General features: G+C 41.2%; 1 protein-coding gene across 1 annotated transcript; it reads right to left on the bottom strand.

Moving 5' to 3' along the window:
- LOC114663020 (uncharacterized) lies at window positions 1–11814 on the bottom strand. Its single transcript, XM_028816794.2, has 6 exons — window positions 11139–11814; window positions 7403–7528; window positions 7095–7282; window positions 6890–6961; window positions 4028–4090; window positions 1–637 (listed from the first exon to the last, which is right to left on the bottom strand). The coding sequence occupies exons 1-5, from the start codon at window positions 11719–11721 to the stop codon at window positions 4082–4084; spliced, it is 978 nt and encodes a 325-aa protein (XP_028672627.2). The 5' UTR covers window positions 11722–11814; the 3' UTR covers window positions 1–637; window positions 4028–4081.
- Between the last annotated feature and the right edge of the window lie 7131 nt (window positions 11815–18945).

Below are 18945 nucleotides of genomic sequence, written 5' to 3' on the forward strand. Positions count from 1 at the left end.
AGGACAGCTGCTGTACAGGCTTTTAAATGTTCAAAGCACTACACGAGACGCAGATCACATGGCACGGCGGCAGCAGCAAGCCAGCAGCTGATCGAGCACTTCCTGAAATGACTTAAGTCAGTTACGGTAAAGCTGAGTGTGTCGGCTGCAGTGGGCACAAGGCAGGAGCCGTCCTAACATGAGACACCAGTTTATAGATACAAGGACAGGCTCCACAGCTAGTAATTGCATTGTGCTACAATACGCAACTTTGCAAAACATCCGAGTAAATGGTCATTAAAGTCATGTACATTAAAAAATGCTACATATACATTTTAATATTTACAATATTTTACATTTTTACAAATGTACAAGCAAACAGTGACTGATTTTTCTTATCAAAAATATGAGACAAACACTTACCTACAGACACTGTTTCGCCTATTATAAAAAACACTATTGACAAATTATGACCCTTAACATTACTGCTCTCATTTTCTCATTTCAAAATACATAAGTAAAATATATAAAACCTTTCATAAATAAAAAAGCACCAGTAGAGATTCCTCTTGTTAATCCAAAAATATGAAACATCTCTTGAAAAGAGATTAGGAATGGGACATGCGTAGACCCACTCTTCATGTACATTACGCTGGACCTGTAACAGAAAAAGAAGCCATCGAGAAGTTAATACTCCAGCTGAAACATTTCACTGGATGTCAGTCAATCATATAAACCTGCACACATGCAGTAAACACAAGATCTACAAATTCTTAGTTGGGTTGAGATCTGGACTCTGATTTGTACACTCCAAGATATCAACATTATTGTTCTGAAGCCATTCCTGTGTAACTAACTTTGTGTTGGGGTTATCATCTTTCTGGAAATCTGTACCCTGGAAGAAGATCTGATTTCTTCCAGACTGCATCAGGTTTTCTTGTATTTTACTGCTTTCATTTAAACTAGGGGTCCTCAATTACAGTCCTGGAGGGCCACAGTGGCTGCAGGTTTTTTGTTCTAACTCAGTTGCTTAATTAGAAAGCAATTCTTGCCAATACTTTAATTTCATGGCTTGTTAGGTCTTCAACTCTGCTATGTCAGGTCATTCTCATATCCTGGATGTTCTTCCCCTTTCTAAGGATATCATTCAAAATGGATGAGTAATTCTCAGTCCTTCACTTTTTTGTCTTCACTTTCCTTCCAAGTATTTAATTAAACCCAATAGTGTCTGATAAATACACACGGGTGTAAATGATAACAAGCTAAATGGAGAACTGCTGGCCTCTTTTGTCAATTGCTTGCTATTACTAATAAGGAGCAATTAAAAACCGAGAATACAGCTGTTTAAGACTAAAATAAGCAATAAGGGTTCAAAATCTTAACGAGCGACAAAACAAAAGTGAAGCAGATGTGTTACTTGAGCAATAAGTGCTACTTATTAAGCAACTGGGTTGGAGCAAAAACCTGCAGCCACTGCGGCCCGTGATTGAGGTCTCCTGATTTAAACCCTCTACCCTCGCAAGCCTCCCAAAGATATCTATGGAGAAGCATCCACACAGCCCGATGCGTCTATTACCATAATTCATGGTTGTAATGGCATGTTTTAGATAATGTGAGGTGCTCTAACGTATCATTTAGTCTGATGGCCGAAAAGCTCAATTTTGGTCAATGTAGAGTTATAGAACCTTCTGACTTCAGAGTCTCCCATATACCTTCTGTCAATCTATAGGTGAAATGTCATGCGTATTTTATTTGTTTTCGCCTCTCCCATAAAGCTTCAACTGGTGAAATCCCAGGCAGAGTTGTTGCCTGCACAGTCCCCCCAATTTCAGCCACTATAGCTTGTAGCTCCTCCAGAAGACTCAGAAGTCACTTGATGGCCTCCCTCATAAGTCTTCTTGCATGACTACTCAGTTTTTGTGGATGGCCTGTTCTAGGCAGATTTATAGTGATGGCATAGTCTTTCCATTTCTTCATTATTAATTTAACTGGTCCCCAATTAATAACTTGTATATGTTCTTATCTCCATGATCTGACTTGTGTTAATCAATTCGTTACTTGCAGTATTCTTGTCTTTACTGTATGGTTAGGCCACCATAATGACTATCCACAAGCTGGAACATCCAGGTACCTACAAACAAGTGCATTTATGATACAATCAACTGGAACCCCCGAAAAGTGATCTCCACTAAATAACAATGTGACTTCTAAAAGCCAACTTTATGCACCAGTAATGATTTAGGGGTGTCATATTAAAAGGGGTAAATACATATATGATCAGTTACTACTTTATATTTTATCTTATTTTAGACCACTTTCCAGAGGTCTGTTTTCACTTTTGACATTTAAAGAGTCTTTTTTCTGTTGATCAATGTCAAAAAGCCAAATCTGGCCCACTGTGGTTCAATGTTGTATAACTAAAAGTGAAAATTGTCACGTGGGTGAATACTTTGTACAGGCAACCATGTATCATTTTAAAAATCACAGCAATTAGTGACAGCGCAGGTTACATCATCATGGAAAGTTTACTTTTACTTTGTTCCTACAAGTTATCAACAAGTACTGTAAACATACTGCTGTAGAAAAATTAAATGAATCCATACTGAGTGTCTACTTTATTAGGACCACCCACTTATTAACACAAACAGCCAATCACGTAGTTGGAACTCGGTATACACAGCAGGATCTGACAGGAAGTATCGCTGCCTGGTTTGGGAACAGCACACAGCAGGACAGAAAGTATCTGTCAAGCCGTCAAGTCCCAATTGCATTAAATTAAGGTTTGTGCATCTGTTGGGGGGGGTTGGGTTTGGGTTCTTGCATTCCCACTAAAGTCTTCAGTTTCGTGACATTTGTTTTTCCACACTGAAAGAAGCAATTGTTGGGCATCGTGTATTAACAGGAAGCCTGACGTTTACTCCTGGTACCAAAAAATCCCAAAATGCTGGTACCGTACCCTTTATAAAAATTGGGGATTTTCCTAAACTTTTTCTAGTAAACCACACAACCCTGGTTTTCATTGTTGGCTCGAAGAAGGTGTCAACTCTGCTGTGCTGCATTCAGGAACAGAGGAGACTTTGAGCTCTGGCGACTCACAGCAGGTTCAGATGGAAGAGGCAGTGACAGTTCACGAATGGTGGGTTCCGCGCCAAATGGGTGCAGCAATGATGTAAGGATCGCCTGAGAAGGGAACTACGGGATTACAACAGTGATCCAGTGAAAGGATAAGAGTAAATGCTGCGCTTTTTAAGACATTTCTTATTTTTGCTAAAGTGCAGTAATAGAGAGACAACATGGCCGCCATTTATGTAATGGCTAATGTGGTTCCTGTTGCTCCCTGGTGGGAGGACTCAGGATTCTGGACATTTTTGGTTTAAACAGGGTTTTAATTATTTATTATGACACCCCCTCCCCCCCCCCCCCCCCCCACCCAATCACCACCACACAACACTATTGGTTTTGTTTTTAAATTATGACTACACTTTGTCACTTTCTTGTATGAAATAAATCATGAATTTTCTGGCACCAAGAAACTGTTGCTGTGTCCTCACTCGCCCAAGTCCATTCTGGGTTCATGAACTTCTGAATGCCCCAGCTGGGTGTTGTTTCAGGTCCACATGCACCTTGGGCATTACACAGTGTACCTAAGCATTTGTTTTCTGACCATGCGCATCCCTTTATGGCCACTTGTCTACCTGTTTAATAAATGGATAATGTGCCATGACATACAGCACACATCACTCCACGATAATCCCACCAACGGGATGAGGACACCAAATTATACCAATGGACTGCACGGTGCCCAGGCCTCAGTCTATTGTGTACCTCTGAGATGAGGTGAAACAGCACAATAACAGCATGCATTTGTGACTTAAAAAAATCTGCAGAATTCTATCAAGTCAACCTGGGCAAAATTAGAATTAAAAACCTAAAGAAAGAATTTCTAAAACATAGAAATTAAACTTTAAAATAAAAAACAAAAACTGTCAGCCTGAGATTGAGTATTATTGGCATTCACTGCAATGTTAGAAACAAAGCATGTGCTTACCAGAGTGCTGCACAAATCTGCCTCAGCGAAGTTCACAACTGTGGTGGGAAGTGATTAAAAAGCCTATGGAGTAAGTAAGAGAATATCTTTAAAATGAATCATATATTATAAGAGGCGACTTTTTACATTGACACATTTAAGTATTTTGTTTTTTATTTTTGCAGTTGAACCATACCAGCATCACATTCATTTGTTCACATTCTGCAATAAGATTTTTTTACAGGCATTCAGTGAAATAAACAAATGCTTTAAGGAAGAGTTAAGCATACAGTTTCATGTAAGTCTCGACACCCATGGCTAAATTAAAGTTTGGAAATACAGTAAATACACCTTTAATAGCAAATAAACTAAAACAATTGCATTTTCATGGCAATGCTAATGTAAAGTTACAACTTATTTTACAAACTAGGTGAACAAAATAAATGGCACCTACAAAAGTCAGTCACCCTACTATGTCAGTACTTAGTAACATCAGTCAGTCAGTTCCCAACCCGCTATATCCTAACACAGGGTCACGGGGGTCTGCTGGAGCCAATCCCAGCCAGCACAGGGCGCAAGGCACAAACAAATCCCGGACAAGGCGCCAGCCCACCGCAGGACACACACACCAAGCACACACTAGGGACAATTTAGGATCGGCAATGCACCCAACCTGCATGTGTTTGGACTGTGAGAGGAAACCCACGCAGACATGGGGAGAACATGCAAACTCTATGTAGGGAGGACCCGGGAAGCAAACCCAGGTCTCCTAACTGCGAGACAGCAGTGCTACCACTGCGCCACCATGCCGCCCTTAGTAACATCCCTTTTAGCAAATAATTCCAGCTTCTAACTATTTTTTGTCGTCGGCCACAGGTCTTTTAAGTCCTGTTTTGGAAATTTTCCCCCTTCTTCCCAGCTAATCATTTCCAGCTGTGAGTTATTCTCGGGCCGTCTCGTGTGTGCAGCACATTTAAGATTTGGACTCGGACTTTCAATGATGTTCAAGTTTGGCTACGACGAGGGTAATTCCAAAAATCTTTGCCTGAGGTACTTCATAGTAGACTTTGAAGTGTGTTTAGGATTCTTGTCTGTTTTACAGGCAATCATTTCTTTCAATTTCATTCATGACTGTCAAACATTCTTCTTGAAGATTGGTTGAGTTTTAGTAGAATTAATTTAATTGAGATTAAGCACTTTGAGCTACATTATTTGTTGTTGTAGTGGAATCCATTCTTCTCTGTTTCCACGTTTTCTGTGCCACATAACCCAAAATCATAACTGAACCCCCTCTACACTTCTTGTCTTCAAATGCTGCTCTTTTTTTCCACCAAACAAACCTTTTGTGGCTGTGGCCAAACAGTTCAATTTTAACTTCATCTCTCCACAGCACCCAGGTCCAAAATGTCTTCGTATGATTTCTGTTATGTAATCACAGGTAAGGTTTCCTCCTGGTGGCTCATCCATGCCAGTAATGCTGTGCACCACCACTCCTTTCTCAGCAGACTTTGTTTTTGCCTTCCTGCACAGAATACAAGCTGTTCTGTCTTTCACCCATCCATTATCCAACCCGCTATATCCTAACACAGGGTCACGGGGGTCTGCTGGAGCCAATCCCAGCCAACACAGGGCGCAAGGCAGGAACAACTCCCTGGGCAGGGTGCCAGCTCACTGCAGGGCTCGGATTTTCATGGTTCCCCTTAACTGCCATTTCTTTATGGCATTTCGGACAGTGGAAATTGCTAGCTGGATGTGCTTTGACATATTTTTGTAAATTCATCCTTCTTTGTAGGCATCAATTAGTTTCATTTTCAGATCCGCGGTCAGTTGCTTAGAAAAGCCCATGGCTGTTAAGTGTTGCAGAATATTTGAAGAGTCAAAGAATTTATTAGGCGCTGGAATTGTCAGCTGATGACAATTCCTGACCAGAAGAGCAATTCTTGACCTAATGCGTTCTGGGACCTTATAACTAAAACAGGTGCCCGGACTTTAATTTTTTTTTTTTTAGTACATCACAAATTATAACTGTATTGTTGTCCACATACTGAGTTGGCAAAATTTTACACCGGATGCCCTTCCTGACGTAACCCTCCCCATTTATCAGGGCTTGGGACCGGCGCAAAGAAACACACTGGTTTGTGCATCTCCTGTGGCTGGGCTGGACAGGATAGGACTAGAAATGAGGACATTAGAGGGTCAGCACAAGTTGCACGGTTGGGAGACAAAGTCAGAGAGGCGAGATTGTGTTGGTTTGGACTTGTACAGAGGAGAGATGCTGAGTATAATGAGAGAAGGGTACTAAGGATAGAGCTGCCAGGCAAGAGGAGAAGAGGAAGGCCTAAGAGAAGGTTTATGGTTGTGGTGAGAGAGGACATGCAGGTGATGGGTGTAACAGAACAAGATACAGAGGACAGAAAGATATGGAAGATAATCCACAGTGGTAAACCCCAACAGGAGCGGCCAAAAGAAGAAGACGACAAATTATAATTGTACATTAAAATAGCATTGTTTTAGTTGGTTGTCAAAGTTGTTTTTTTTTTTATTATTATTTCTAACGTCAACAAAATACCAAGGGTGCTCAAACGTTTGCATGGAACTTTACGTCTTACTGTGTGAAACTAATTAAAAAAATAAAAGTTCACGTCATTGTGATCTGGCCAGCTGGTCTACAGGTAATAACAGCTTTTCCAGGATATGCTTTCGTTTTCTAGGAGGTTGTCCTGTGATGCATCAATGAATAAGAATTTAAGATTTTAAAATGTTTAAACTGAGATAAAGAGTAACTGAAATGCGTATATTAAACATCGATTTACTATTATGTAATAGTTCATATTTATTTTTATTTTTAAGTAACAACATATCATGCACAATGTGTATAATTACTTTAATGCTTTGAAGCTCTTGGCCACAACTGTTTAATTTCCCAGGTTTCTGACAATGTGCGCACCTTTCCACCTGTTTCGGGAAAAAAAATATATATATAAAAAGGGACACAATAAAAACAGCTTTTATAAAAATAATAAAATGTGTGAATTATCCAACAACAGAAAAAGAAAAATATGTTTGTCCAGGAACCACTAAAACTCACCCACTCCTCAATATCAATGGTCATACGGGGCCAATAAAAACTTGCTGCAATTGCGTCTCTCGTTTTAACAATTCCTTTGTGACGGTCCGTGGAAGAATGATGATACTTTTTAAATACTTCCAAAGCCTCCTCTTCATTGAGTACTTGTTGTTTTCGATTTCGGACTGTCCGGTACAGCTGCCCATCTTCTAAGTGATGTTAAATGAAGAGAGAATTCAAAGAACAGATTGATTGTAACCATTTTAAAACAGGCACAAATAAAGGCACACATTAATAAGAAGAAGAAACATAACAGAAAGAGAACTAACCTTCAATAGAAAATGCAGATGCTAGGCGTCTCAGATTTTGCCTCTGGGCTTTGCTGTATCCTTCGGGATAGATTCTGTTTCTTAAAAATTCCCGTATTGCTGTAATCTTTCCAGACATGAACACTCCTGTAGTGGTCCAAACAAAACAATTTTGGATCAGAGTCTCGTAAATTGCTGTTGTCTTTAGAGCCATCAACATACAATGCAATGGTCACATCAAAATAAGTTTCGCTGAATTTACTGGAACTGCACTACTGATTAGTAGTTGATATAAAGAAATGAAAGTGGGCTGGATGTTCAAACAAGTTCATCATTGCTTGAAGTACAGTCGCGACCAAATGTTGTGAGAATGACACAAGTGTTGGTTTTCACAAAGTTTGCTGCTTCAGTGTCTTTAGATCTTTTTGTCAATGTTTCTATGGGATACTGAAGTAGAATTACAAGCATTTCAAAGGCTTTTATTGACAATGACATGAAGTTTATGCAGAGTCCATATTTGCAGTGTTGGCCCTTCTTTCTTTTTCAAGGCCTCTGCAATTCATCCTGACAGGCTGTCTGTTAATCAACTTCTGGGCCAAATCCTGACTGATGGTAGCCCATTCTTGCAGAATCAATGCATGGAGTTTGTCAGAATTGGTGGGTTTTTGTTTGCCCTCCTACCTCTTGAGGATTGACCACAAGTTCTCAATGGGGAGTTTCCTGGCCATGGACCCCAAATGTTGATGGTTTGTTCCCTTATCCAATTAGCTCTCACTTTTGCCTTCTGGCCCGGTGCTCCATCATGCTGGATTAGACATTGTGGGTCACCAAACTGTTCTTGGATGGTTGGGAGAAGTTGCTCTCGGAGGATGTTTTGGTTCCAATCTTTATTCATGGCTGTGTTCTTAGGCCAAATTGTGAGTGAGTGAGCCCACTGCCTTGGCTGACATGAATGGTCTCGGGATGCTTTACTGTTGGCCTGACACAGGACTGGTGGTAGCGCCACTCACCTTTTCTTTTTTTCCAGATGCCCCAAACAATCAGAAAAGGGGATTCATCAGAGAAAATGCAGACTCTATAATCGCACTCCCTGATTGGATCCTGCTCGTTACAACATCTCACTCATTGATCGGTCACCATTCACGTAAGAGAATTGTATTCCTACATAGCGGACAGAGAGGAGTCGCTTTTCATAGAGCTTGTCCTGTTGCACCTAAATTGCGGTTAGTAAAGTTTGACAGTTGTATACAAGTGCAAACGACAAGTCAGGCTTACAGTTTTCGGATGAATCCTGTGGCCTGCGGTGTTACTGTCCCTTCAAGGATTTTTCTGTCAAATCTTGGGTTGATGTCCCAGGTCCTCCTCCCTGCATGGAGCACTTTGAGTAGTGAGAAAAGCGCTATATAAATGTAAATAATTATTATTATTACTAGACATTAAGCCCGTTACAGTAACAGGCGCTAGAACAGTAGTGCATAAACATTAGTAGGAACAGTCTACTGTATATTAAATGGCAAGGGACCTTGACCTCATTCCATTTCTTGTAAGACAGTAATATTGGCTTTGATGTCCGTAATATGCCTTTAATTTTCTGTCACAACAGTGGGCAATCAGCAGAGTCTCCCCAGCAACTGATGTAATGTGTGGCGTGCAGCTGATAATCGTGGCTGTGGCGTCTCCCCAGCAAGTACTGTGCAGTTCCCCAGCAAGTATTTTAATCTGGCGTGCAGCTGATTATTGTATGTGTGGCGTCTCCCCAGCAATGGATTTTATGTGCAAGGCCACAAGTACCCAATCAGCACTCTCCCCAGCAATGATGTCCTTTATTTGCTTATCATGCACGGCCGCGGCTAGGCCATTCACTGTGTGCCCAGCTTCCAGTGTGTGTGCGTCCACGGCCGCACGCATGCACACTTCACCAGAAGACATACACACACGGACACCCCTGACCCCTGGATGCACACAGGGGTTTTATTAAAGAGGCTTATTAAAATGACTTGACCAATCCCTGTACCTTTTGCAGAATATCCATCTGTCCCTCATGTTTTTCTTGGCCGCCCTTCCTGACCACAGGCCATCCTCTAAAAGTCTTCACCTCACTCACATCTGCCTGCTGCCATTGCTGAGCAAGCTCTGCCCTGGTGATGCCTAAGAACACAGCCATGAATAAAGAATGGGACCAAAACATCCTCTGAGGGCAACTTCTCCCAACCATCCCAGAACAGTTTGGTGACCCACAATGCCTTTTCCAGCAGGAAGGATCACCAGGCCATAAGGCAAACGTGATAACTAAGTGGATCAGGGAACAAATCATCCGACATTTAGGAGTCCATGGCAAGGAAACTCCCCATTGAGAACTTGTCAATCCCCAAGAGGTGGCTGGGCAAACAAAAACCCACCAATTCTCCAACTGCAAGCATTGATGATGCAAGAATGGGCTGCCATCACTCAGGATTTGGCCCACAAGTTGATGGCCAGACAGCATGAGAGGGCGAATTGCAGAGGTCTTGAAAAAGAAAGAAAGGCCAGCACTGCAAATATTGACTCTTTGCATAAACTTCATGTAATTGTCAATAAAAGCCTTTGAAACTTATTAAATGCTTGTAATTCTACTCCAGTATACCAGAGAAACATCTGACACAAAGATCTAAAAATATTGAAGCAGCAAACTTTGTGAAAACCAATCCTTGTGTCATTCTCAAACCTTTAGGCCACGACTGTACATATAGAGTTACTGCAGGGTTGCATCAGTGTGCAGCTGGAAAGGAAAAAAAAGGTTAACATTTGTGTTCACATTCAAAAGGAAAAAAAGGTTAAAGACACAAAGTTTTGGCTGTCTGTCCCTTATCAGGCGTGCAAGTGAAGAGGAAAGAGCAGGTAACACAGATAAGAGGGGAAGGAAAGAACACAATCAGGGCAGATAAACGTAGAAAAGGTGTGAGGAGGTGAGAAAAATCCACCTTTAGAAAAGATGGAAAAAGAGTTGGTCATTAAGACCTGGAGAAGTTCCGGGCAGGGAATGAGCTCAGCTTCCTCGGTCGTTTTAAAATACCTATTTTATTTAGTGTAGGGTAACAAGATGTTTGGGAATCCAAATTGGTATGGCTGCCTGTCCATCAGAAGGCACAAAAGAATGGGAGGAAAATGTCAGCGTGCAGAATGATGTGCAAAGCTGATAGGGATCTGTTCACACAGACTCATGTTTGTCAAGGGTACACCTGCTGACTACTGACTGGAAGGGAGTGAGTACTTATATGATAAGTTTTTGTGTTTTATAGTTATAATTAACTTTAATAATTTTGCAGTGATCAGTTGATCGCTTTTAAAGGGGAGAAATTACATCCACTGTGATTGAATGATGGACAAATATGAAAGCTTACAAGAAGATGAATACTCTTCTCAGGGACTAGTCTGAACATTTATTTACGGCTTTCAACAATAAATCATGATAAATAATTTACAGAGCACTTGTGTAAAAGTAAATAGTTTCTGAATCAGCTCTTTACATGGCCCAGTTGGCACTGAACAGGAAACTATGCCGAGACGACGGAGACCAAGACACCAAGATAAGTAAGGCACACGGACGTGCACACCTACAGCAGTCAATCTGCCATTCGTCTGTCTGTGGGACCTGGGAGCAAAACCATCACCAACAACCCCAGGAGATGCCAACTCCCGACATGCAGTTAACGGTTTGCCGGTCGATCCCAGTCTCCTCAAACTGTTAGAAATAATACGTGCTAAAAATGGATCTTACCCTGTTTGGGGCTTCGTGCAACGCGCACTTTCCTAGTCTTCCCCGGCTTGCAAACCGGCTGGTCGCACTCTTCCACTCTAGGCGACAATGCATCGCCGACGGTCACGATCGTTAAGCCCGATTCTGCAGTTTCTTCCCACTTCCCACTAAGCCCGGAGGACACGGGGGCAACGGGGGTGTCAGGCACGTCCTCATGTGACGGCTCCGGTTCGCTAACGCGGGTCTCGAGCTGCGTCTTCAAGTTTCCGATCTCAGCCATGGCCATCTGCAACTCAGCATTCCGCCGCTCCACAAAGTCACTGCAGTACGACACGACCACCTCCATCGCCGCCTTCACCATATCTTCGACAATCGAGACAAAATAGGGCTCGAAGCGACCAACCTCTTTCAACGCCCCCCGAGAGTCCCTGCGTTTCTTTTTCTCATAGATAGATAACTCGTACACCATAAAGTCTGAAAAGGTGTTCAATAACGCATCGGAAGTGACTTTCACCGTCTTCTCGATGACTTCGGCGAACTGCTCTTTCAAGCTACTGGCCTCTTCGTCCATGCGGCTCATTTTCTCCGTACATAATATTTTCATACGATTCAATTCCACTAATAAACCTCCACCTGAAATACCTACCAGAGCTGAAAATGAAAAACACGACTCTTCCGCTGGTTGCTGACAGGCAGGAATAAACCACAATGAAATGTTGCTGCCATCTGGTGGGCGGAGGCTTAAACTTCCTTGATATTTTAATCATTAGAAATGAGTTTGAACACCTGTATCTGTCAAATGCTGAATAAATGTTCTGAAACTACTTCTAGTATAGTATTTTCATAGTTATTTCTCTAAAATGATTAAACGGAAATTATGTTTGGTGAAATATGATACAGCTTTGCTTTATATATTTCAAACAATACATGAAAACATGTTCTAATCTTTCCTTTGCTCCGCCTTAAAAGCAATTGCCTGCGTTATGTTTACCTGTATAATGAAAATAACAATAATAATAATAATAATAATAATAATAATAATAATAATAATAATTTTTATTATTATTATTATTATTATTATTATAAAGCAGACTGTAACGATTTTGTGGTCTTTTATGTATGTTATCATCCAGTTGACGCTTATTAACCACAAGGGGGTGCCAGAGAACGCAGCAATACAGTCCGCAATATATAAGAATATAAATCCAATAAAGAGTTTTTATTCCACAAAGCACCTTCCAATGAACACCTCTCCAACAATTAGTCAGTCAGTCAATATCCAACCCGCTATATCCTAACACAGGGTAACTGGGGTCTGCTGAAGCCAATCCCAGCCAACACTGGGAGCAAGGCAGGAACAAATCCTGGGCAGGGCACCAGCCCACCGCAGGGCACACACACACACCAAGAACAATTTAGGATCGCCAATGCACCTAACTGGCATGCCTTTGGACTGTGGGACCCATGGGAAACCCACGCAGACACGGGGAGAACATGCAAACACCACGAAGGGAGGACCCGGGAAGCAAACTGAGGGCTCCTTACTGCAAGGCAGCCCTCTCCAACAATTAGCCACGATCTTCTATATAAAGCAGACTGTAACAATCTTGCGGTCTTGTATGTATGTATATGGATCACACGGCCATTTTAGAAATAAAAACTCAGAAGTGGTCTCCCCTCGACTTTCTCAATTCCTCAGATATAGGGATGGATATTTGAGGAGTAAAACACAAGACAAGGATTATATGTTTATAGTATTTACATTAAAGAACCATCAATAACAAATCAAATCATATTAATAATATATTGAACAATTATAATTAAAGTACCAGTAAAGCTGAATAAATCGAACTCTGCAGCTGCATGAATAAAAGGTAAAGTGTCACTTCTGGTTAGCGGGAATAGCTCAAAGTTGATAGAAATCTACGTTTTGTACCTAACACTTGTATGCAAAATTTGGTTGGCCTAAATGAACGTGTACTCAAGTTATCGTGTTTACATACACACACACAGACATCCATCTATCCATTATCCAACCCATTATATCCTAACTACAGGGTCATTGGGGTCTTCTGGAGCCAATCCCAGGGCAGGGCGCCAGCCCACCACAGGGGCGCACACACTAGTGACAATTTAGAATCGCCAATGCACCTAACCTGCATGTCTTTGGACTGTGGGAGGGAACCAGAGTATTGGAGGAAACCCACGCAGACACAGGGAGAACATGCAAACTCCACACAGGGAGGACCCGGGAAACGAACCCAGGTCTCCTTACTGCAAGGCAGCAGTACTACCACTGCGCCACTGTGCTGCCCACAGACAGACATAATTATAAAAATGCTATTTTCAGACTCGGGAGGTCTAAAACATCGAGATTTATCAAAATCTCGAAAATACATTTTTGGAGGATTCCAGAACTTTCCCTGGACTTCGTATACCAGAAAGTTAGGGAGATCTAAAATGTCAAGATTCATCAAAATCTTGACATTGAATATTTGGACAATTACAATACTTTCCCTATACTTCGTATTCGAGAATGTACAAATGAGAGGAAGCCAGCAGTTTCTCTTTAGTTGACCAGATGAAAGCACGCTGTCAGAGAGCTGAGGGAATGAGGCCGAGCTGCCTGTTTCAATATGGTAGCCCAGAGTCTTCCTAAGAATGCTGCGTCCACATCCCGTCAGACTATTCGGAGGTCCATCTTCTGACATTTCAACTTACCACTTCAGTGTGTTCACCTGAATTTCCTAATTGATTTTTTTAGAGAAAAGAAAGTCAAAGTCAAAGTGAACTTTATTTTCATCTCAGCCATAGAAGTATACAGATAGATGAAATTGCAAAGCTCAGGGTCCACAGTGTAACAACATGATGTGCAAATAATAAATTTAAATTTAAATTTAAAATTAAAATACAAACAAGACAAGACATTGTGCAAAGATAAGACAAAGAGGTAGCAGCAATATTGATGTGTAAGATATGTAATATAATAAATAATAGATATAGATAATACAGAAATGATCAGTGTATGGTAATAGTTGTTTAAGACGTGTTAACAATGACAGGTCAGAATGTTTCACAGCAGAAGGATATCAAGAGTGTCAAAATACTTAAAGGTCAGTATGAGATTTTCAGTTCTTCTCTACATGCACACTCGTCTTTGCAGGACAGTGGCTCACATGTATAAAAGTTCTGTTTTTTGAGGTGGTTGAGACCGTGTGGAAGATCCCAGGGGGCAGCCTGGTGTTAAGGAGTCTAACAGCTTGGGGGTAAAAACTCTCCTGCAGCCTGGCAGATCTGGCTTTGATGCTGCAGTATCTTCTCTTGGATGGCAGAAGTGTGAAAAGTCCATGTGAGGGGTGTAAGGTGTCCTGCACAATGCTGCAGGCCTTGTGGACACTGCGTTTGTAAAATATGTCCTGTAGTGAAGGGAGAGGCACCCCAATAATGTTCTCTGCTGTCTTTGCAGGCGCTTGCGGTCAGATATGTTGCAGTTGCCATACCAGACAGTGATGCAGCTGGTCAGAACGCTCTCAATGGTGCCTCTGTAGAACATGGTGAGGATGGAAGGGGGAAGACTTGCTCGCTTCAGCCGCCTCAGGAAGTGTAGTCTCTGCTGGGCTTTCTTGATTAGTGATGAGGTGTTATGTGTCCACGTAAGTTTCTCAGTTATCCACTTAAGTTCCTCAGAGAAACCTAACTGTATTAAAGGTATATTTCATCACTGGAATTGCAATTTCACCACATACATTGCATTTCTGGCTGACCAGGTCATATTTTTATTTGATACAATTGACTAAGGTGAAAGGTCAGCATTACCTCACATACTTGAGAATTCAGATAGCTTTGCTTTCTCCAAAATGTCTGACCAATAGCTTTGAGTTTGTAGGACAGTCGTGTGGAATTTCTGACTCAGTAACTCGTATTCAACATCTGTCTAATAACACATAAATGCAGCAGAAGCCTGATCTTCTAGTGTTGCTGAAGGCCCTGTAGTGCGGTTGCTACAGGGCTACGACATGGCACTGTGGCTGATTGGTCTGAAACTGCACAGATCTTCCCATTCATTCTCCCATCTTCCAAACCCACTTATCCAGAGTAGGTTTTTGGGGGAAGCTGGAGAACTGGTCCAAGGCCAGAACAATCCCGGCACGGGGCGCCCAGCCCATCGAAGGGTGAACACACTCATACACAAACACACACCAGGGCCAGTATGGCATTGTTAGTCCACCCAATCTCAGAACTCAATCCTTGTCCTAGGTGGAAGTGATCTCAAAAAATGGTTAAGAGCCACCTCAAGCCAGAGGACCACTGAGTTTACAACCGGGAAGGGAATCTGAGATAAAGGGCTATTGGTGAGTAGAAGAGAGATGAAGTCATTCTACCTAGAAAACAGGGATCAAGACACAGCCCCACAGAAGGTAAATTGTTTATGATTTTATATTTATTTGGTAGTGATGAATTTATTTTTGTTACTAGTATTGCATAACACAGGAGTAGGACTATCCTCAAGGAAAAAAATAGAAATGAAGTGCCTTAGAAATACACTTTTGAAATTAAGACAGACATGAAAAAATTAGCTGTTATAATGGACCACAAGTCACATATTAACAATATTACTAAGACTATGTTTCCTTTTATTTTTCATTTTGGAAAGATTGCAAATGTTATGCTGTATAAGTTGAAACTGGGAAAGATATCACCCCTGATTTGATCACATTCCAGTAAAACATTTGGAAAACCAATACAGATGCCTCCAGGAAAACCTGTTGAGCTCGCTATTTCGGAATACAGAAAACTACTAAACAAGTTAATAAAAACACATTACGCGGTATTTTGTAAAGTCAAACACTGTAGCGACACATCCATAGATAGAAGATGGACAGCACTGTGTGTACAACTGATCTAATGAGACACATACAGACAGAATTACTAATAAACAGTACGATACTGCAGCTTTCACTTCTCTTAATGCGCGGTGCAGCCATCTTGGATTTTGAAGTCAGGATTAATGAAGTTCTCTCAACTTTCCAAGTAGGAAATCTACCTTGTGGGGGCATTCCAATTGAAACTTTCTACTGGGAACATGGAAATTCTGACTTACCAGTTCAAAAGGAATGTAGTATTTGACTTTTTATAACTTCTCAAGATGCTGAAAAATGAATTCAAGGTTTTCTTTTCAACTTAGTTTACTGCAGTGCACTCCTCACAGGACTACCTAAGAAAGGCTGAAGTTGTTCAAAATGGAGCAGCGATAATCTAAACCAGAGGTTCTCAAAGTCCCCCTGTGGCTGCAGATTTTTGTTCCAACCATCTTCTGTTTTTAATTGGACTCCTGGGCTAATTAAGTGAACTGTTTATTTCCCAGATTCTGTGTTTTGAGAACAATATAGAAAACTAAGTTTGGTAAAAAAAAAATTTAATTTATTAAGCAATTATATGGGAATAATGTATTTTTTTAAACAATATTTTCATCTTGTTATTCATTCTATTTTTCTAGGTGTTCTAATTGTTTAATTAATCCATCATTTTTTAATTAGTGGGTCTAACAATAAAGTAGTTGTAGCCTTTCATGATTCAGTGTTGTTTGCGTGGGTGTCTGCTCTGCTCATTGTTAATTGTCATTAATAAAATACAATGAAGTACAGAGAAAGAATAAAATATAATGAAAGCAACAAAAGTGAATTAAGCATTTAAATCTACAGTGAAACTGGAAATATTTCTAAATGTTTTAAAATACCAGTAGGCCAGCCATGAATGCTGTGCAGAGTGGAGGCAGAACCTCTGTGTTTTTCCCAGTTGATTCTGGGGTTCAGCAGGGGTGTGTTCGGCTCCTACTCTGTTCAATGCTTGCATGGGCTGGGTGTTGGGCAAGGTCGTGGGGTCCATCGGCTGTGGGGCATCTGTTGGTGAAGAAAGATTCACGGATCTTGACTTTGCTGATGATGCTGTGATCTTCACGGAGTCAATGGAGGCTCTGATCGGGCGCTCGAGAGACTGCACAAGGAGTCGGAGTGTCTGGGCTTGTGAGTGTCCTGATAAAAACCAAAGATCCAGGCCTTTAATGACCTCTTGGGCACGGCCATCAGCAGTGTGTCTGTTTGCGGAGAGAGTGTTGACCTCGTCGAGAGGTTTACTTACCTCAGCAGTGACATTCATGTCTCCTATGAAGTCACTAGATGAATTGGGAGAGCATGCGGGGGTCATGAGGTCGCTGGAAAAGGGTGTGTGGCGCTCCTTATATCTATGTACATTTACATTTACATTATTTAGCAGACGCTCTTATCCAGAGCGACTTACAACAGTGCTTAGTAGTCTACGAATGTTCTTCAGTCTTTAAGGCTAGGATTAAATCTACTGTCATTAAACAAGTTACCGCTGACCAAGTTGTACACAAAACCATGCTAGAAGAAAATAATAGTAAGTTGTTAGTACAAAAATGTTTTTTTTTTTTTTTTTTTGAGAAAAAGGGTAGAAAAAAAGTATGGGGACTTTAGTCCAAGTGCTGTTGAAAGAAGTGTGTCTTCAGACGACGTTTGAAGACAGTGAGGGTCTCCACTGTTCGTACAGCATGAAGGTCCAAGTCTTTAGAGTCCTGGGGCTTCCTGTCTTGCTATATGGTTGTGAAACATGGATGCTATCCAGTGACCTGAGACGAAGACTGGACTCCTTTGGTACTGTGTCTCTTTGGAGAATCCTTGGGTACCATTGGTTTGACTTTGTGTCAAATGAGCGGTTGCTCATGGAGTCCTGAATGAGGTACATTACCTGCATTGTGAGGGAGCGTCAGTTGCAGCACTACGGCCATGTGGCGTGTTTCCCCAAGGGTGATCCAGCTCATAAGATCCTCATTGTTGGGGACCCGAGTGGCTGGACCAGACCAAGGGGTCGCCCAGGGGCTCGAGCCATAAAAGACAGCAAACTGGCTGCCAAGCAACAGATGTTTTATGTTGATTTATGTGTGAAACTATTGTTTTGTGTGCTTTGCAGAAAACTAAATTTATTTGGAAAAATATTCAGCCCTCAAAGAGTTGAAAACACAATGGACAAGCTTCCTCCTGCCTGGTTCCTGTTTCAAAGACGTTTAATTGAGGACAAGATTTCTTTCTTTAATTATATTTCGTATTTACTTTCTACCACAAACCTAAAAAAAAAAATGAGTTCTGCATTTCGCAACTATGAAATCGGCAACAAAACTAATTACACTGTCAGTTTAACGGAATTACAGTGGTGCCTTGGTTTGTGAGTATAATTTGTTCTGGAAACATGCTCGTAATCTAAAGCACTCATATATCAAACTGAATTTTACCATAAGAAATAAAGGAAACTCAGATGATTCATTTTAAAACCCAAAAATATTTATATTTTGTACTAATCATTTTTATATGAAGTAAAAATACATCAAACAAATTAACCTGCACTTTACCTTTGAAAAGAATCGTGGCTGGTGTGAGGGAGACAAGAGAGAGGAGAGGAGGAGGAACGTTATTGTGTAGGACGACTTTCACTCTAACGAACGGAATCAATGCTATCTGTTGGCTCGCTGGAATCTTCTTCTTTTTTGCAACTTTAACAAGGAACCTATCCAATGACAGTTACTTTTTCCTTAAGTGTCACTACACTTGGACACAAAATTAAAAAAATGCATTACGCACTGTAAACTTTCTGAACTTTTTTGGGATTCCTCCCCAACGGGACGACGTGCAGAAGAGCATCCCGAAGCAACCGCAGGCTCCCAGTGCTGTAGCAGTTTGCTGCAAAGGCGAATCTGAAAAGATTGCAGTTGTGCTATAAGCGCCTACCATTGATGAGTGATGCAAGGAACATTATA

Source organism: Erpetoichthys calabaricus, chromosome 12 (assembly GCF_900747795.2).
Source record: "Erpetoichthys calabaricus chromosome 12, fErpCal1.3, whole genome shotgun sequence".
Classification (NCBI taxonomy): domain Eukaryota; kingdom Metazoa; phylum Chordata; class Cladistia; order Polypteriformes; family Polypteridae; genus Erpetoichthys; species Erpetoichthys calabaricus.